At 51.9% G+C, this 19,801-nt stretch overlaps 2 protein-coding genes across 17 annotated transcripts in view; both read right to left on the minus strand.

Moving 5' to 3' along the window:
• Nucleotides 1-1,334: 1,334 nt before the first annotated feature.
• Nucleotides 1,335-4,637, minus strand: LOC115281061 (sialic acid-binding Ig-like lectin 14). 8 transcript variants are annotated; one of them, XM_029926327.1, is made up of 7 exons: nucleotides 4,083-4,634; nucleotides 3,640-3,918; nucleotides 3,400-3,474; nucleotides 2,472-2,692; nucleotides 2,020-2,183; nucleotides 1,798-1,933; nucleotides 1,335-1,669 (listed from the first exon to the last, which is right to left on the minus strand). In XM_029926327.1, the coding sequence occupies exons 1-7, from the start codon at nucleotides 4,564-4,566 to the stop codon at nucleotides 1,646-1,648; spliced, it is 1,383 nt and encodes a 460-aa protein (XP_029782187.1). In that variant the 5' UTR covers nucleotides 4,567-4,634; the 3' UTR covers nucleotides 1,335-1,645. The 8 variants fall into 8 exon arrangements, with proteins under 8 accessions (XP_029782187.1, XP_029782185.1, XP_029782189.1 ...); XM_029926325.1 differs by having other exon boundaries at nucleotides 3,400-3,477; nucleotides 4,083-4,633; XM_029926329.1 differs by lacking the exon at nucleotides 3,400-3,474 and having other exon boundaries at nucleotides 4,083-4,632.
• An 8,909-nt stretch (nucleotides 4,638-13,546) lies between these two features.
• LOC115280511 (sialic acid-binding Ig-like lectin 5) overlaps nucleotides 13,547-19,801 on the minus strand; it is a 7,320-nt gene continuing 1,065 nt past the window's right edge. The window contains exons 4-10 of one of the 9 annotated variants that reach the window (XM_029925482.1): nucleotides 19,628-19,801; nucleotides 19,397-19,444; nucleotides 18,710-18,967; nucleotides 18,329-18,613; nucleotides 17,477-17,573; nucleotides 17,061-17,139; nucleotides 13,547-13,904 (exon numbers count right to left, since the gene is read on the minus strand). In XM_029925482.1, coding sequence (XP_029781342.1) covers nucleotides 13,725-13,904; nucleotides 17,061-17,139; nucleotides 17,477-17,573; nucleotides 18,329-18,613; nucleotides 18,710-18,967; nucleotides 19,397-19,444; nucleotides 19,628-19,801 — 1,121 coding nt within the window. In that variant the 3' untranslated portion in view covers nucleotides 13,547-13,724. Of the gene's footprint in view, nucleotides 13,905-17,059; nucleotides 17,574-18,328; nucleotides 18,614-18,709; nucleotides 18,968-19,396; nucleotides 19,445-19,627 lie in introns of those variants that run through there. The other 8 variants (XM_029925480.1, XM_029925481.1, XM_029925484.1 and 5 more) reach the window with 8 other exon arrangements.

A 19,801-nucleotide genomic window follows, 5' to 3' on the forward strand; every position in this document is an offset into this window, starting at 1 on the left:
ATGACCTCACCCTGGTCAGAACGGCTGACATTGACAACTCAGGCAACAACAGATGTTGGCGAGGATGTGGGGAGAGAGGATCTTGCACTGCTGGTGGGAACGCAAACTGGTGCAGCCGCTCTGGAACACAGTGTGGAGATTCCTCAAAAAACTGAAAATAGAACTACCCTACAACCCAGCACTTGCACTAGTAGGTATTTATCAAAGGGATACGGGTGTGCTGTTTCAAAGGGACACATGCACCCCAATATTTATAGCAGCGCTGTCGACAATAGACAAAGTATGGAAAGAGCCCAAATGTCCATCAACTGCTGAATGGATAAAGAAGACGTGGTTTATATACGCATTCGGATACTATTCAGCAATCTAAAAGAATGAAATCGGGGCGCCTGGGTGGCTCAGTCGGTTTAGCCTCCGACTTCGGCTCAGGTCAGATCTCACGTTCGTGGGTTCGAGCCCCGCGTCAGGCTCTGTGCTGACAGCTCAGAGCCTGGAGCCTGCTTCCAGTTCTGCGTCTCCTTCTCTCTCTGCCCCTCCCCCTCTCATGCTCTGTCTCTCTCTGTGTCAAAAATAAATAAAACATTAAAAAAAATTTAAAAAAAAAAGAATGAAATCTTTCCACTTGCAGCAATGTGGATGGAACTAAAGGGTATTATGCTAAGCGAAATAAGTCAGAGAAAGACAAATATCATATGATTTCACTCATATGTGGAATCAAAGGAACAAAACAGATGAACATAGGGGAAGGGAAGCCAAAATAAGATAAAGGCAGAAAAGGAGACAAACCTTAAGAGACTCTTAAATACAGAGAACCAACTGAGGGTTGCTGGCGGGGTGTTGGGTGGGGGATGGGTTAAATGGGTGATAGAGATTAAGGAGAGCACTTTGTGGCAATGAGCACTGGGTCTTCTATGTAGATGATGAATCACTAAATTCTATTCCCGAAATTATAATTATGCTATATGTTAATTAATTTGGATAAAAAAAGAAAAGAAAAAAGAAAGGAGACTTCAAAAAAGATAGAAAAAGTCTCTTTAAAGTTCGCTGTTTTATTTTTTATTTATTAAAAAATTTTTTAATGTTTTATTTATTTTTGAGAGATAAAGGGACAGTGCGAGCAGGGGACGGTCAGAGAGAGAGAGGGAGACACAGAGTCCAAAGATAGGCTCCAGGCTCTGAGCTGTCAGCATCGAGTCTGACACGGGGCCTGAACCCACGAACAGGGAGATCATGATCTGAGCCGAAGTCGGATGCTTAACTGACTGAGCCACCTAGACGTCCCATAAAATTCGCTGTTTTAAAAAAATAACATTACGAGATTTATGACAATATGGTACGGGGTTGAACCACATTAAGAGGAACACGCAGAAGGAAAATGTTACATAGGGGATACGTAATTCAAATCGATAATAAGAAAGATCTATCCGTCCCCTCACTCTCCCTCGCCTGCCATTGATGCAGAACCACCAGGAAGCTTTTCGGGACCAGAGGTGAAGAGACTTTAGTTCTGGAGAGGAGGCAAGGCCACGTCTTCCAGGGCGTCTTGCTCCAGGAGAGCAGTGCCAGGCCGAGTCTCGGGATACCATTTCAGCCACCAGACATGAGCACCACCGCGAGGAAGGGGGCTCAGTTACAACCTGCAGCCTTATCCTCTCTGGAGCCTCTGAACCTGGTGGGAAACGCAGGTCTGAAATGAGGGACTAGTTTCATGGAGGGTTTGTTCTGGAGAGGAACAAGGAGTGTGACATCACCCAAGGTGTCCCCAAATGTGGGACATCTTGAGAAAGGGCTTCTCACCTGGTATAGTAGAGCCAGGTGAGGCCATAGGTGAGAAGGAAGCCAGCCCCCATGAGGGCCCCTCTGAGCAGGGTGAGGACCAGGGGCCAGGTGTTCTGCTGCTCTCCAGAGATGTGGGGGCAAGAACAGGAGAGTCCTGGGGGAGGAGGAGGAGAGTGAGTTTCCTTAAGTCCACACCTTAGTCCAGTCCACAGCCCCGCCTCAGCTCCTGCACACACTCACCCTGCACAATTAGGTTCAGGGAGACGTGGCTGGAGCCCCACGCGTGCTGAGCTCGGCAGGTGAATTCTCCTCCATCCCCCAAGACCAGCTGGGGCAGCACTATGACACCAGGATGCGAGGGCCGGGAAGGGCTCAGGGTCAGGCTTCCCCGGGACCAGCTCAGCCTGGTGGGGAAGCGGCTGTCGGTGTCACAGACCAGGCGCAGGGACTGGCCCTCCTCGACTCGCAGAGAGGTGGCATTGCCCACGGCCTCTGGGACTAGGGGACAGAGAGTCAGAAGGGCAGGGCTGAGAGCCCCTTCTCTCCCTCCGTCCGTCCACGGGCACAAAAGGTGGAAAATAGTGCCTCTCAGACAAGTGTTCCAAGCTAAGGCAAGTAAGGCGAAGACCCATCAGGGGAGGTGGGGAGAGGGAGAGGCGCCCGGTGATCCCAGGACAGGTGGAGGGAGGGACCTCTGGGCGAGAGTTGGCCACATCTAGGCCTGGCAGAGGACATCCCAGGACGTAGACTTCTGTGTGATGCCGAGGAGGGGCGTGGACACACGTAGGTCTGGCCGTTTGCAGGGAAACACTTGGAGGCTCACACACAGGTGATGCTCTCGGCCTTTTCTCCGAGGCCACGGGGAGCCATGGGGACGTTCTGAGCAGGGGAGGAACAGGGGCCAATCTGGGACCTGGAGAAACGTATTTAGGCAGGAATTGTAGTGGGCTGGATGGGGGGGGGTGCAACTGGACAGAGGAGGCTGGACCAGGGCGCAGGTGGTCAGGTGAGAGAGAGCGGAGGCCCGAGGTGGGGCTGCTGCCCCGGGGTTGGAGGAAGAGAGCCACCGTGACATTTTCAGGAAGTCGAGTTTGCAAAACTCATTGAGTCACAGGGAGTGTTGGGTGAGGCTCAGAAGTGTCTAAAGTGACTTCCAGGATATGGACTCAGGTCGTTCAGGAAGGACCTCCCATCAGCGGCAGGGCTCACGACGTTCCAGACGGACAGACATCTGTGAGGGTCTTTAGGGCAGATGCAGGACTGGAAGCACCAGGGGACAGGCTTACCTACGGGGTCATGCCAGAAGCAGCCACAGGCCCAAAGCCTGGCCACAGGAAGTGGATTTTAAGGCTCCTTGTGGGACAGTGCGATGTCATGGTCTCAAGAGAGGCGGAGAATCAGGAAAATGGGATGATGGGAGTGAGGGGAGGGAGGTCAGGAGAGAGGAGGCAGCCATGGTGACAGCGAACGGTGGACTAGGACTCGCGGTGACTCTAGAGAGTCCAGCCAGAGGATGGGACCAGGGAGAGGACGGGGAGCCATGGGGCATCCGTCCTTCAGACCTTCACAGCGCTCCCTTATTTGACCTCTGAGACATCAGTGGTGCCTGGTCTCTCTCACCTGTGCTATTTCCCCTGAAGATGTGGATGGTCAGGTTCTGTGGAACGTCTGGAGCCGGAACAAATAGCCGGTCCCCTGCTGTATGATGAGGTGGTCACGAGTGGGCGGGGCCGGGGATTCTCTCCGTCTGAACCTGTGCCTCCAAGAATACTTCCCAAATGTCCCACCTAAGCCCTGCCTCCCCCTTTCCCACCAGCACCGACTGCCTCAGGGACCCTGGCGTCCCGACCTGGCACTCACAGGACATATTGAGCCGGATGCTTGTCTCTGCCCTCACATTAGCTCCCGGGAAGGTCACTCGACAGGTGAGGTTGGTGCCATGGTCCTGGGGCCTCGGGATGAGGGTGATCATGGACGAGAGGAGGGTCCTGGGGCCCCGGGAGGTGAGGGCGTCCCCGATCCAGGAGAAGGTGGGGGCCGTCCCCCTCTTACAGGCCCAGGGCACGCTACAGGTAATGTTCTTGGGCTGGCCAGGTTCTAGGAGCCCCTGGATGTGGATGTTGGGTGTCTGGGTCAGAGCTGAGGGGGAGAGAGAGAGGCTCTGAGTGTTCCCCAGAAGCAGCCTCTACCTCAGGCCAGCCGTTTCCTCCCCAGCCAGGATGGACATCAGGGGGCCCCCTCCTGGGGCTGCCCTGGGGGCCCTCGGGACCTGTGCGTGTCCTCTCCTTGACCCCGCTCCTTACCTGTCACATTCACAGAGAGCAGGTTCCACTGGAAATTGTATTTCACAAAAGACCCTCTCTCCACCCGAAAGAAGTATTTCCCTGAGTCACTTCTCCGTGCGTCTCTGATGTCCAGGGAACAGTCATAGTCCCGGGGGTTTCCAAGGAGGCGGAATCGGCCCTGGGCCTCCGGCTGCACTTTTAGACCCGGCTTGTTTGTGGCCACCGGACCACTCCGTAATAAAAACGGCGTTTCCCGGAACCAGTAGCCATGCACAGGGAAAGAGTCATTCCAGTTATTCAGGGGATAGAGGAAACTGCAGGGCACAGAAGCGCACAGGCCCTCCTGCACCTCCAGCGACTCCTGCACCTCCAGCCAGTATCTCCGGTCCTGAGCCGGGGACCCTGTGGGGAATCGAGGGTCAGGAGCAGCCCTCCCCGGCCCTCTCCCCCCGGCCCACTCAGCGGCCGGCAGCAGGGACAGCAGCAGCAGCAGGAGCAGCATCTAGAGCCGGAGGGTGTCTGGGCTCCTGCGGGTGAAGGAGAAGGGAAGACAGAGGCAGGGGGGCTGAGGGGGGCCCACGGGAAGCTGGGGAGGAGCATGAGGCTGCACAATTTCACAAAAGAGGAACAACAGCCACGGAGCTCACTACCTCTCTGCAAGGAGCCGGTCACCCCCACACTCCCGCCTGGAGACCCGGGAGACCCACCCATGGAGGAGAGACCAGGAGCAGAACCCTGTGTCCCCCCCACAGATCTCCACTCCTCCCTCCAACCCCAGAGCCTGGACCAGGACCTCTGGGAGCATGCGCGGCCTGGGGCGCTGTGAGTCTCCCAAGATCCTCCCATCTGAGGTGCTTGTCTGAGCACCTTGTCTACACCAGGGAGCTAGTCAACTCCCGTCTACACTGGAGGGTCACAGCCTCATCTAGACCCTCGAGTGGTCGGTCCTGCAAGGTGGAGGAATCTTTAGGTCCGTGAATGTCCGGGGCAGAAGAAAAGAAGGGATCCTGGGGGAAGGGAAGGCAGGAGCCATTCATTGATTCCCCAAATGCTTAGTGAACAAGTGCGCTGGGGGACCTGGAAACAGGACAGATGAGCCTGACCAGGTCCATCCCGTGACAGGGTCCTCATCCACAGGCACCTGCGACTTTGCTGTGTGTCCTGCTGGACCTACTGATTATTTTCTAAAAATCCAAGTACTGGATTTTTTGGATTAAAAAAAGTTTTTTTTAACGTTTTTATTTATTTTTGAGAGACAGAGAGAGAGACAGAGCACAAGTGGGGGAGCGGCAGAGAGAGAGGAGACACAGAGTCTGAAGCAGGCTCCAGGCTCTGAGCTGTCAGCACAGAGCCCCACACAGGGCTTGAACTCACAAACTGCAAGATCATGACCTGAGCCGAAGTCGGACCCTTAACTGACTGAGTGCCCCAGGTGCCCCAGTACCAGATTATTTTTGACATGTGGTAGACAAGAACAACTCTTGTGGAGTTGTGAACTTGCACCATACCCATTCAAGAACCACTCCCCGTTCCCCCCTCCCCCCAGCCCCGAAAGCCACTGTTGGACTTCCTGTCTCTGGGAATTTGACTACTTTAGAGACCTCTTATAAGTGGAATCATACAGTGTCTGTCTTTTTTGGGAGGGCTCATTTTCCTTAAAACTTTTTAAAAATCTTTATTTATTTATTTATTTTAATGCTTTATTTATTTTTGATACAGAGAGAGACAGAGCATGAGAGGGGGAGGGGCAGAGAGAGAAGGAGACACAGAATCTGAAACAGGCTCCATGCTCTGAGCTAGCTGTCAGCACAGAGCCCGACACGGGGCTCGAACCCACGAACGTGAGATCTGACCTGAGCCGAAGTCGGATGCTTAACCGAATGAGCCACCCAGGCGCCCCTATTTATTTTTGAGAGAGAGAGAGAGAGAGACAGAATGTGAGCAGGGGAAGGGTCAGAGAGAGGAGACACAGAACCGGAAGCAGGCTCCAGGCTCTGAGCTGTCAGCACAGAGCCTGATGCAGGGGTCGAACTCACAAACTGTGACATCATGACTTGAGCCGAAGTTGGATGCCTAACCTACTGAGCCACCCAGACGCCCCAGGGACCAGTTCATTTTTAACTTAGCACAATACCTTCAAGGTTCATCCGTGGGGCAGCATGGGTCAGAGTTTCTGCCCTCTTGAAGGCTGAATAATATTCCGTGGTGGGTTAGGCCACATTTTGTTTATCTGTTCAGCTGTTGAGGAATGCTCGGGTTGCTTTTGATCTTCTGGCTATCGTGAATAATGCTACTACACACATGGTGTGTAAATACCTCTTGGCCCCTGCTCTCGATTCTGCATATGCACCCAGAGGCGGAGCCACTGGTCCATATGGTAATTCTAATACTAATTACACACACACACACACACACACACACACACACACACACACAAACACACACAGGGGAGGAGGAGGGGCAGATAGAGAAGGAGAGAGAGAGAGAACCCCAAGCAAGCTTGGCACTGGCAGCTTGGCGTCCGATGCGGGGCTGAATCTCACAAGGGCGAGATCATGACCGGAGTCAGACACTCAGCTGACTGAGTGAGCCACCCAGGTGCGCCCGTGTTTAACTCTTAAAGGAAAGTCCAAGGGAGTTTTCCACAAAGCCGCACCATTTTTCATTCCAGAAAGCAATGTGTGTGAGTTCCCATGTGTCCACATCTTCACCAACACTGGTGGCCTTCTTTCTTCTTTTTTAAGTAGAACATCTGTTTTAATGGATGTGAAGTTGTGCTTCATTGGGGTGTAGACTTGCATCTCACTAGTGACTAATGATGTTGGTTATTTTCTTTCTTGTGCTCCTTGGGGGTTTGTGTATCTTCTTTGCCGAAGTGTCTATTCAAGTCCTTTAAATTTTTTTTTACAAAGTTTGTGGTTTTTTAAAAAAATTTTTAAATGTTTTATTTATTTTCGAAAGTGAGAGAGACAGCGTGAGCAGGGGAGGGTCAGAGAGACAGGGAGACACATAATCTGAAGACAGACTCTAGGCTCTGAGCTAGCTGTCAGCACAGAGCCTGATGCAGGGCTCGAACCCACGAACCGTGAGATCATGACTTGAGCCGAAGCCAGACGCTTAAGTGACTGAGCCACCCAGGCACCCCTCCTTTGAAATTTTTTTAATGTTTATTTACTTTTGAGAGCAACAGACAGAGTTCAAGCAGGGGAGGGACAGAGAGAGAGGGAGACACAGAATTTGAAGCAGGCTCCAGGCTCTGAGCTGTCAGCACAGAGCCCAATGTGAGGCTTGAACAGGGGACTGACAAGATCATGACCTGAGCCAAAGTCAGACGCTCAGCTGACTGAGCCACCCAGGTGCCCCTATTCAAGTCCTTTAGAAAACAGAGAATTTTAAGTTGTATTCACGGTTGTATCCCGGCACCTGTGACAATGCCGGCACATAGTAGGTGCTCAACGATACTTGCTGAACAAGTCTATGAGTGGGGACCCTGGGCGGTGCAACTGGGTAAGCATCTGACTCTTGATCTCGGTTCAGGTCGTAATCTCACAGTTGGTGAGTTCGAGCCCTGCATCGAGTTCTGTGCTGATGGCGTGGAGCCTGCTTGGGATTCTATCTCTCTTTCTCTCTGCCCCTACCCTGCTTGTGCTCTCTCCCTCTCTCTCGAAATAAATAAATAAGCTTTAAAAAAAAAAAGAAACAGCTATTTTTTAAAAATAAGTATGAGGAAATAACTGAATATCGCTCTTCCACTGAAAACCGAACCACACATCCGCACACAGGTGTGCACACATACACTCGCGCACGCGCGCACACACACATGCACACAGGTGAGGGGCATTTAAGACTGATCCTGAAGATAATTAGGACTTGGAGGTGCAGGAATGGGGAGGTAACGGCATTTCAGGAGAAGGAACAGCATAGGCAAAGTCTCAGAGAGTGAAAACCCTAACCCGCTGGGTGTGGAGACATTGCAAGATGCAGGGAGAGGTAGGGATATGGGGGGAGAGGTCAGTGGGAAACAGGTCATGTCAGCTCTTCAAATCTAGCCTGTTTGCTCCTTGGTTTGGACTGCAGAGAGGAGTTTTCATACTGTGGAGGAAGTGGATGACAGTGGTGTCCCGAGACTCAGGTGTTGGGGGCGGGGGGACAGGTGCGGGGGAAAGAGGAGGCCACAGGAACAAGCAGGGTCAGGATGGGGAGGAGACGGGCAGTAGGATGAGTAGGAGGAAGGATGGACGAGACTGAGTGACGTACTGGATCAGGCAGAAGGGAGGGAGGTCACAGTGGACAGCCACATCCAGTTCTGGCCTTAGTGATGGGGCCATGTCGGCCATGTGAGGGAATCCCAGCAGAGACGAAGGTTCAAGAGGAGTGTGGCAGCTCAACTTTGGGCGTGCTGAGTGGCGCAATCCTGGGGCCATCCTGGAGGAGGCGATGGTTGGAAGTTGGGTGGTGGGCTGCCCACCTCCCTCACTGGAGGGATTAACAGAGGATGATGTCTGCCTCCTCCACACCCCCTGTGGGCCTGGCTGTCCCCTTCCTGAGGAATCTCACTCTGATCACGGGAATGCAGGGTGAACTGACTCACCCCTGCTCCCAGGTAAGGGGCTGGAGGGCGACTGGGGTGGGAGAGCGCAGGTCTGGCCCCACGATGGCCATGAGCACAGCAGGCACAGCCTGTCCCGGACACTCGGTGGAATCCTCACACCTGGCCGGCCTCCCGCCTGCCCTGCCCTCTGACCTGGTCAGTCCCTCCCGCACTGGTTCTGGGACTCAGCCACATGTCCCCACCCTCCCCCTGCCCCATCCGGGGCAGTGCTCACATGAGAACCAGAGAGGAGGATGGATGGATTCGTGGATTCGTGTGCTTGACTGCAACCCTGTGTCCTCTGCTCCCGGCCGGTCTCTGGATGTTGGTGCTCCAGGCCCTTCGGCATCACTGGATGTGCCACCCTGTGCCTGAGCCTCACCCCGTGCCATGCCCTGGCCTCCCAGCAGCTGGACAGAGGGCTCCGGGGCTGCCTGCTCAGGGACCAGTGAGCCAAATGGCATTGGGGGGTTAGGGCCCACTGTGCAGCCCCTGGACACTCACTCCTCAGAGAGAGGCTAGGGAAGGCGTGCTGGGAGCCCAGCGCGTTCTGAGCTCGGCAGGCGTGTTCCCCTTCATCTGCCTCCTGTGCCCGGAGCAGCTCCAGCACCCCCGCGTTCGGGTTGCACAGGGTCAGGTGCCCCGGGCCCAGCTCAGCCTGGTTGGGGGGTTGCTGTTGACACAGGTCAGGTGCAGGGACAGGTCTTTGAGGACTGACAGAGAGGAACCATTCTCCGAGGGTGGATGGTGGAGGAAAATAGACAGAGGGTCAAAAAGACAAAGAAATTGAGAGAAAGCAAAAGGATACAGGAGGAGACCAGCAGAGAGGGGCAGACTCAGACACACAGACGTGGACTGAGGGAGATTGAGACTCTTGGAGAGGGATCCAGGGAGAGGAATAGAGCATAAGCCCGGAGGCTGCTCAGGCCCCATCTTTTTCTGTATTCAGTGACACAGATTTATCTCTGCCCTGATGGACCCTGTCTGGCTGGATTCAGGCCCCAAGAAGCACAGACGGAGGGTCTTGGGCTTTCTGGACACCCGTGCATGTGGTCAGTCCTGCCTGAAATTCCATGTTCTTCATCCAGAACCCACACTGACCCAGAAGACTGTCTTTTATTCATATTTCCACTTGACACCTGTTTATTGACTTAACAAGGCATCTCCAAGGGGACTTACCCTTAAAAGGTTTTTTTACATTTATTTATTTTTGAGAGACAGAAAGAGACAGAACACAGTGGGCAGGCGGGGGGGGGGGGCGCGGGGCACAGAGATAGAGGGAGACACAGAATCCAAAGCAGGCTCCAGGCTCTGAGCTGTCAGCACAGAGGCCAACATGGGGCTAGAACTCATGAACTGCCAAATCATAACCTGAGCCGAAGTCGGACGCTTGACCAGCTGAGCCACCCAGGCGCCCAAGGGGGCTTACTCTGAGAAACCCGTGGTCTGGTGGAGAACAGGGAACAGGAGTTCCCAGCACCACCTGATTCAGGTAGAGGTGGTAGAGACACTGGCCTGGGCAGGCCTTGGAGCTGCCAATGTAAATGAGACTGGCAGATCCAGGAGGGCCTCCCGGAGGAGGCAGCTTCTGAAGTCAAGTGTGAGGGGCAAGCAGGGGCAGCAAATGATGACAAGGCTGGGGAAGGGGATGGCAAGAAGGAGGAACAGAGAGTGCAAGGATGACCAAGGACTGAATGTGTCCAAAGAAACTCTAGGAGGGCCCGCAGAATCAGCACTAAGGAGAGTGGGACAGAGGAGGGTCTTCAGAGAAGACCTCACAAGAGGAAAGGTGGACAGTGTGTTTTTACAAACTCAGAGTGTGTGGTGGGGGGGGACCTGGCGGCTCAGTTGGTTAAGCCACCAACTTGGGCTCAGGTCTTGATCTCAAAGTTCGGGACTTTGAGCCCTACATCAGGCTCTGTGCTGACAGTGAGCAGCCTGCTTGGAATTCTCTCTCTCTCCCTCTCTCTGCTGCTCCCCCCTCACTCTCTCTCAAAATAAAAATAAATAAACTTAAAAAAATAAAACTAAACTCAAAGTGGGAAAGGCAGAGCCGTAAGAGAAAAGATCGATCAGTGTTGACTATAGATGTGAATGGATCCCTCAGCTCTGAAAAATCACTGACTGCCCACAGAAACCTCCGTGGCATCCCAAGTTAAGTTGCTGCAACTCCTATTACATAGAAGCAGTTGATTTTTCTGACTTGAACAACATGTCCAAGAATAAATTATGACAGTCAAGTTACCCAGAAGAAGACTGAGCGAAGACTATGAGCAGACAGTTGCCAAAAAAACCCAAAGCCCAAAACCCAAAAAACGCAAATGACTCTTCATTCCAGAAAATCATGGGAAACATCATGTCTTTTTTTTAAGCTTATTGTTTTGTTTTTGAGAAAGATAGCAAGCAGGGGAGAGGCAGAGAGAGAGAGAGAGGGAGACAGACTCCCAGCCAGGCTCCAAGCTGTCAGCACTGAGCCTGATGCAAGGCTTGAATTCACAAACTGTGAAACCATGACCTGAGCCAAAATCGAGTCAGAGGTTTAACTGACGTAGCCACCCAGGTGCCTGAAAGTTGGTACCTTTTGAGCTCCTTCACCTATTTCCCCTCCCCCCCCAGCCAGTAACCACCCATCTGTCCTCTGTATATATTTTTTGCTAACAGAGCAGAGTTTCCTTGGGATTCTCTCTCTCCCTCTCTCCCTTTGCCCCCCCCCCATAAATAAACATTAAAACAAGGTATAAACTGGGGTATCTTGATTAAGCATCTGACTTTGGCTCAGGTCATGGTCTCATGGCTCATGGGTTCGAGCCCTGCATCAGGCTCTGGGCAGACAGCTCAGAGCCTGGAGCCTGCTTCAGATTCTGCATCTCCCTCTCTCTCTGTCACTCCCTTGCTCATGCTCTGTCTCTTTCTCTCTTTCAAAAATAAAATAAACATTAAAAATTTTCTTTAAGAGGTCCAAACTTCCAGTTATAAAATAAATAAAATCTTGGGATGTAATGTACAACAAGGTGACTATATGAACAATACTGTGTTGCATACTGGAAAGTTCCAAGAGAATAGATCTTGAAGCCCTCAAAACAAGAAAAAAAATTGTAACTATGTATGATGATGTTCGCAGATTTACGGTGGTGATCATTTTGCAACATATTCAAATGTCCAATCATTATTTCACACACCTGAAACTAATAAGTTGTTATATGTCCACTATACCTCAGTAACAAAAAAATCAAACGAATGACCCAGCTACTTAACTTTTAGGGATTTATCCCAAAGGCAAAGGCACACACATCAGAAAGTAGGTACGAGGTTATTGATTGCAACGTTTCAGTTAATGCAATAAAACGAATGCCATGATTTCCCATTAGCAGCAGATGCACCCAGAGACAGAACCCATCTGTGCGAAGGGACAGCGCACCTTCACAGAGAAGCACCGGACAGTCTGCCCTACTGATCGCAAGGGACCCCTCGGATCCTTTTAGTCCAACACCCCCAGGCTCAGAGAGCCTGCGGACACCAGTCACTTCCCAGGAGGGAACTGAACCTCTCAGGACTTATTTCTGGGCATTACAAGCACCTGTCCACGTGACTATATCACCTGTTCAAATGTACTCAAACAGTCATTAGAGAAAATAAAAGCTGACAGGGGTCAGGAGGTACGTGATCAGGGGCAGGTCTGCTGGGAGCATGCTGTGACAAAGGAACGTGCGGGTGAGGGGCAGAGAGAGAGGGAGAGAGAGAGAATCCCAAGCAGGGTCTGCACTGTCAGCACAGAGCCCAACGCAGGTCTCAAACTTATGAACCATGAGATCATGACCCAAGCTGAAGTCTGATGCTTAACCAACTGAGCCACCCAGCCACCCCTACATTTTATTTTTTTAATTTATTAACAATTTTTTTTTATTTGAGAGAGAGAAGACTCACAAGTGGGAAAGAGGGGCAGAGGGAGAGAATCTTTCTTTTTTTAAGTTTTTTTTTTTTAATTTTGGGAGAGACAGAGCATGAGCAGGGGAGGGGCAGAGAGAGAAAGAGAGAGAGAATCTCAAGCAGGCTCCTGTGCAGAGCCTGATGTGGGGCTCAAACTGATGAAACGGTGAGATCATGACCTGAGCCACAATAAGAGTTGGACACTCAACCCACTGAGCCACCCAGGTGCCCCTGAATCCTTGTGTTTTAGTTGTGTTTCTTTTACATATGGGGAGGCAGGGGAGCCTGGGTGGCTCAGTCAGCTAGGTGTCCAACTTTGGCTCAGGTCATCATCTTGTGGTTTGTGGCTTTGAGCCCCAAGTCGGGCTCTGTGCTGAACAGCTCACAGTCTGCTTCCAATTCTGTCTCCCTCTCTCTCTCTGCCCCTCCCCTGCTCATGCTGTCTCCTTCTCTCAAAAATAAATAAACATTAATTTTTTTTAATATGGGGAGGTAGTCTTTTATTTATTTATATTGTCCTTCATTCTCCAAAAACATAGGGAGAAGTCCTGCTCTCTTCTGGGAGGAGGTAGTGGGTGTGTCTGACCGGCCAGGACACAGTACTTACTGTCCCGTTGAAAGCTGGACAAGATGCCAGGACACTAGGGAACTGGAAGGAACTGGCAGAAGGGATGTGACCGGGCTCTCAAGGTGACTGAAGGAGTAGGGTCTTTAAAGGGACAATTTCAGATAAAATGAGGTCACGAGGGTGGGCCTTAATCCAGCATATCTGGATTAAGGAGAAGAAATTGAGGGGTGCCTGGGTGGCTTAGTTGGTTCAGTCTCTGACTTCAGCCCAGGTCATGACCTCACGGTTCATGAATTCAGGCCCTGCATTGGGCTCTCTGCTGTCAGAGCCTGCTTCGGATCCTCTGTCCCTCTCTCTCTCTCTCTGCCTCTGCCCTGCTTGCATTCTCTCTCTCAAAAGTAAATAAATGTTAAAAATGTTTTTAAAAATTAAAAAAAGAAGAAATTGAGACACAGACACACAGAGGGAAGACCGGGTAAGTTCACAGTGGGAAGACGGCCACCTACAAGCCAAGGGGAGAGGCCTCTGCTGACATGTTGGTCTCAGACTTGCAGGCTCCAGAACTATGAGAAAATCACTTGTGTGTCTTAATCTCCGAGTACTCGGTGTTGGTGTCTTCTTGTGTCTGAGGCTTCCTCTTGGAAAACTGGAGGGAAGCATAGTGGAGCTCCTGTTCCTCTCTTAAAACGGGGCTAGCCCCAGCAGGAGCCGGGGGGTCTGCGGGCACTTCTGTCCGGACCCGGTGCTGATGCGCCTGAGCAGAAGGAAGAGGAGGGATTTGGAGCCAGTCAGTAGGATCTGGGGGGAAGCAGCCAAGGCCAGAGGGGATTGGCCCTGATGGAACTCTTCACTCATTCACTTATTTTTGAATGTTTAGTAATTAAGATTGGCCAGCCCTTAGTCAGTGTTTACATTATCTGCATTACTTTTTTTAATTTTTAATTTTTTAATATATTTATTTTTGTGAGAATGAGAGCAGGGGAGGGGCAGAGAGAGAAGGGAACAGAGTGGGCTCCACACTGACAGCAGAGAGCCCAAGGAGAGACTGGAACCCATGAACTGTGAGATCACAACCTGCACCAAAGTCAAAGTCAGGTGCTTAACCAACTGAGCCACCCAAGTGCCCCTACATTTTTTTTAAAAGGCTGGGAGAAGATATTATTATCATATCCATCACACTAATAGTAAAACCAAGGCTAAGAGAGATTACATATATACAGTGTTCCAAATGCACCATTGGGGCTCCTGGGTGGCTCAGTCAGCTAAGCATCAGATTTTGATTTCAGCTCAGGTCATGATCTCAGGGTCGTTAGACCGAGTCCAGTGTTGGTGAGCTCTGTGCTCAGCACAGAGCCTCCTTAAGATTCTTTCTCTCCCTCTCTCTCTGCCCCTCCTCTGTCCAATCTCTTAAAATAGAATAGAATAGAATAGAATAGAATAGAATAGAATAGAATAGAATAGAATAGAATAGAATAAAATCACCACTGAACCAGGATTCAAAAAATTTTTTTCTAATGTTAGTACCACCCTTTGTCCAGCCAGTGTGTGAGGTGCTGTGTGTGGAGGGGCAAAGAAAGAAGATAGTTCCTGACACCCCACAGCCTCTGGTTTTCTAGGAGAGGTAGTTAACTAAACAAATAGGAAACCAGTACATCCCAAGTTCTACGTCTGGGATAGGAGATATTTTGAAATACGAAGCAGGGCAGGGGGGGGTTTCTGTTTCTGGAAAGCTCTAGAAGACGAGCAGAGGTCAGGTCCGGCAGTCTAGGTGGTAACCAGACACCCTCTCCCACACCTGCTCCCGGCTGTGACACCTTCAGGCGACAGCCCCAGGAAACAAGCCCCCGCAGGGGCACCCGGGTTGCTCAGTCGGTTGGGAGTCTACCTTTTGGTTTCAGATCAGGTCATGATCTCGAAGTTCGTGAGTCTGAGCCCTGCTTTGGGCTCCTCACTGACAGTGCAGAGTCTGCTTGGGATTCTCTCTCTCCCTCTCTCTGCCCCTCCCCCACTTGCATGCTCTATCTCTCTCAAAAATAAATAACTAAGTTTAAAAGAAAGAAAAAGGGCCTCATACAGTTACTCAGAGAGAAAGAGAAGTAATTCTCGGATTAAGAGGTACCAGTTGGGCATTTCTCTGGGCTCTGGGGACACAACAAGGAATAAAACAAGAGCCACACAACAACCCACTCTTTGGACTTACTTGCCAGAGGAGGTAATGATTCTGACCGTAGTAAGGAAAGCTGGGCTTACTCCATGCCAGCTACTGTTCTAGACACTTCTCATAACTACTGTCTATACTCTTAATATTCCTGTGTCACCAAAAATAAACAGAGGTCAAAGAGGGGACACCACCTGCCCAAGGTCACCCAGCTTGTCAGTTGGGAAAAATAAGATTTGAATGAAGGACTCCAGCTCCAGAGTCCATGCTTTGAACCACCATACTGTACTGACTACAAGAGACATTCACTTAAAAATATATATATATTGAGAATTTGAAGGTAAAGAAATGGAAGGTATATGCCGTGATTCCCGACAAGATGGGGATTTAGCTAATGTTAAGCGTTCTGTTCCCCAAGAGTGACCAAGGAAAAACAAGACAGGGAATTACGTAAACTAAACTTTTAAAATGATTTTGTGTGTGGGCGCCTGGGCGACTCAGTCAGTTAAGCGTTCCACTTTTGGTTTTGGCATAGTTCAGGATCTCATGGTTTATAAGATCGAGCCCCAGTGTGGACTCTGTGCTGACCACATGGAGTCTGCTTGGGATTCTCACTCTCCCCGCCCCCCTGCTCCTCCTCGGCTCCTGATCTCTCTCCCTTTTGAAATAAATAAACTTAAAAAAAATTGTGTGTGTTCTTGTTCTACCAGTTACTGAGAGAAGAGTTTGAAATAATCAACTGTAATTGTCAGTATGTCTATTTCTCCTTGCGGTTCTGTCAGTTTTCAAGTACACTTATTTTGATGAATGGTCCTGTGTTATCGGAGGAATACATGTAATATTGCATTAGTCTTTTTATATAAAGTCCCAGAAGGGACAAAACTAATCCATAGTGATAAAAATCAGTGACTGCTAGAAAGTTTGAATTGACTGGGCAGGGGAACAAAGGAATTTGGGGACATGATGGAAATGTTCCACATCTTTTTTTTTTAATGTTTTATTTTTTAAAGTTTATTTACTTATTTTGAGAGAGGTTAGAGAGAGAGCAGGGGAGGGGCAGAGAAAGAGAGAGACAGAATCTCAAGTATCTGATAGCAGAGAGCCCCATGTGGGGCTCAAACCTATGAACTGTGAGATCATTCCCTGAGCTGAAACCAGGAGTCAGACGCTTAACTAACTGAGCCATCCAAATGCCCCAGAAACGTCCCACATCTTGATCAAGAACATGGTTACAGGGCAAACACATTTGTTAAAATTCATTTTGCTTCATATTCAAATGGGTGCGTTTCATTATATGGAAAGTGCATATAATAAATGAGGTTGATATTTATCTACCATTGACAGCAGTAGATGTAAAATATGCAAAACGGGAGTGATGTGCAAAATGTGACTTCGAGGTACCCCAGTCTCTACCCTAGGGGACGAGTCCTCAACTTCCCTACTCAGTGGGTCTGACCCAGACTAAGTTAGGGCCATCACCCTTTGGGGTTACGAACACCACAAGAAAAAGGCTAACATTCCAGGGGAATATGATATTCTGACATAGGAGGCATAAACACTCCCCAACAAGCAACTGGCTTCTAGCCATCCTCCATCCGAAGCAGAAGCGTTAGAGCAGTGGATTCAATAATTTCAAATAACCACGTGTAGCACTCCAAGGAGTGTTGGATGTTAATAGGGAAATGCTCAAGCACCATTATTCACTGAGGGTGACTTCCAAAAGGGATCAGGAGCTCAAGGTCTGTCACTCACCCCAGAGCCTGCGTCACCGGCCGGATTCAAATCCATGCTTTGCACTGGCTGGGCTGCTCTCCTCCTGAGGGTCTTCACCCTAAGGGAACAGCCCCAGGCCCTTCAGACTGGTTATTTGGGGTGTGCAGTAGACAGACCATCCCTTGCATCCCACGAAGAGCACAGAATGGGTAGGTGGATGTGGGTCCAGTCTCCAAGGGCTTCCCCTAATCCAAGAGCTGGACCAGGGGCTGGGAAGAGAAGCCAGGCTTGGCCCAGCTGGTTACGGGAGGCTTCATGCCACCACCCGGCCTCCTTCCCTGGTTCCTGGAATATCCAAAAAGCCCACGTTCCCCTAGCTCGGACTCTCTAAGATCCCATGACCTCATGTCCTTTCCACTCCGGGCCTCTCCCTCCATCCCAGAACCCACTCTCACCTGAAGATGAGATAAAGGCAGAGAGAAAGGAGCAGCATCACGAAGCCAGCTCCCCCCACTGCTCCCAGGACCCTACCGGCCCTGGGTTCTGGTTTACCTGCAGAAAAGTTGAGTTCTGTGTAAGCTCCGGTTCCGATACGTGGCATCCTCCAGCCGGCCACTTCTCTTTCTGTGTCCCTTTAGTGCATCTGCCACCCATCACGTGATACCCCATTGCCCTGTGGGTCCTGGACCAGCCCCTTCCCCTGGCCTCGGGACTAAAGATCTTAAGCCTCCAGCTGCTCCATTTAGGGCCTTGGGTGCCTCCCCTTTCCAGCTCCATCTCTCTGGGGCTGTTAGGGGCTGAATTGTGTCCTCTGCCAAATGTTTATGCTGAAGGCCTAGCCCTCTGGTACACCCCCTGGGCCCCCAGTATCTCACAATGTGACTTTACTTACAGCAGGGCTCTTACAAAGGTAATCAAGTTAAATGGGATTGCTAGGGTAGGCCCTCGCCCAATATGACTTGGACGTTTGGATGCCAGGTAAACATGAAGGCGGAGAAGAGGTGATGCTTGCACAAGCTGCCAGGCACCAAAGGTTGCCAGCAAACACCAGAAGCCAGGGGAGAGGCCGGAACAGGTTCTCACGGTCTCAGAAGGGACTGACCGTGGACACCTCGATCCTATCCAGAACTGGGAGACCGTAAATCTCCGTTGTCTAAGCTGCCCATTTTGAGGGACTTTGTCGCAGCATCCCTAGCAAGGGCTGTAGCGCAAGGATCAAGCTCCTCTTCCTCCAGGCATCACCCCCGCCCCCGTCCCCACACCCAAACACACACACACACACACACACACACACACAGCCCCCAGACCTGGGCTTAATACCAGGATGGCGCTCTGGGCCCCGTGCTCATTCCGGGCCTCGCAGCTGAGTCTGAGGTTGGAGCCCAGCGGCCCCTTGAGGCTCAAGGAGCTGTTGGCCCAGGGCCCCGCGGAGCTGGAGGTGACGGTCACGGAGGCATTGCTGTGGTTCCCCTCCAGCAGCCCCTCCCCCAGCCGCCAGCGCAGGGTGGGGGCCGGCCGGGCTCGGGAGGAGCAGGTGCAGCGCAGCCCCTCGCCCTCCCAGGAGCAGGAGGGGCTGAGCAGCCGAGGCGGGTCTGCGGGGGGGAGGGGCAAGGTCAGTGGTGCCTCTGCTCCCCAGGCCGCAGGCGCTCCCCCCACCCCCCCTGCCCGGGGGGGTTCCCCGCACTCACAGACCACAGAGAGATGCAGGGAGACGTGCTGCGAGCCCAGCGAGTTCTGAGCTTGGCAGGTGAGGACTCCTTCCTCCTCAGCCCGGACTTGGGGCAGCTCCAGGGTGTGGGTTATGCTGACTGGGGTGGCACTCAGGGCGGGGGACCCCCGGAACCAGCTCAGCTGGGCAGGGGGATTGCTAGCAGCAGCACAGAGCAGCCGCAGAGCCTGGCCCTCCCCGATGACAAGAGATGAGGTGTTTTGCAGAGTCTCCAGGGCTTGGGGGGAAAGAGATACAGAGAGGAGAGAGATGAGTTGGGTGAAGCCGGTGTCTCTCTCCTTCTATGATGTCCACACTCGCTCTGAGGAAGGGACCAGCTGCATCCAGGCGGCAGGCCGGCAGTCAAGGCCCAGATGATTTCCCTGGGAGCTGCCCGGACCGTCCAGGAGGTGGACACCTGAGGAATGAGCCGGGGATGTATATGCTGCACAAACAATAACTTCAGGGAGTGGAGGTTTGTGGAGGCCTCTCGCCCCACCCCCACCTGCACCCCCCACTCTCCCCTGTCTGAACTCAGTGTTTGGCTTCTTGTAGGTGTCTCATGCAGTTAGTTCCTGGCCATCAGGAGCTTGAGAACCAAGTAGGGCTGTTCTGGAGGAGCCCCGGTTTCCACCCCAGCCCCCTGAGAAAAGAGGTTCTTTCTTACCTGTTCTGTTTCCTTGGACAATCCGGACAGCTGTGTTCTGTGGGGCGTCTGGACAGAAGAATGAGGCCGCCTGAGCATTCATGGCAAGGGAGGAGTGGGTGGTGGGCCATTTCCCGGGGACCCAGGGACGCAGACAAGGGGATTCCCTTCCTGCTTAGCTACCAACACCCTCGCCTAGCTCCGCCCTGACCCCACCCCTCAGGCATCCAGGTGTTCCCGGCCCACACTCACAGGTGACATTGAGCTGGATGGTCCTTTCCACCATCACAGCAGCTGCAGGGAACAGCACCTGACAGGTGAGGTTGGTGCCATGGTCCTGGGGCCGTGGGGTGAGGGTGAGCACGGAGGAGAGGTGGGTCCTGGGGCCCAGGGAGGTGAGGGCGGCTGACATCCAGGAGAAGATGG

Source organism: Suricata suricatta, chromosome 16 (assembly GCF_006229205.1).
Source record: "Suricata suricatta isolate VVHF042 chromosome 16, meerkat_22Aug2017_6uvM2_HiC, whole genome shotgun sequence".
Classification (NCBI taxonomy): Eukaryota; Metazoa; Chordata; class Mammalia; order Carnivora; family Herpestidae; genus Suricata; species Suricata suricatta.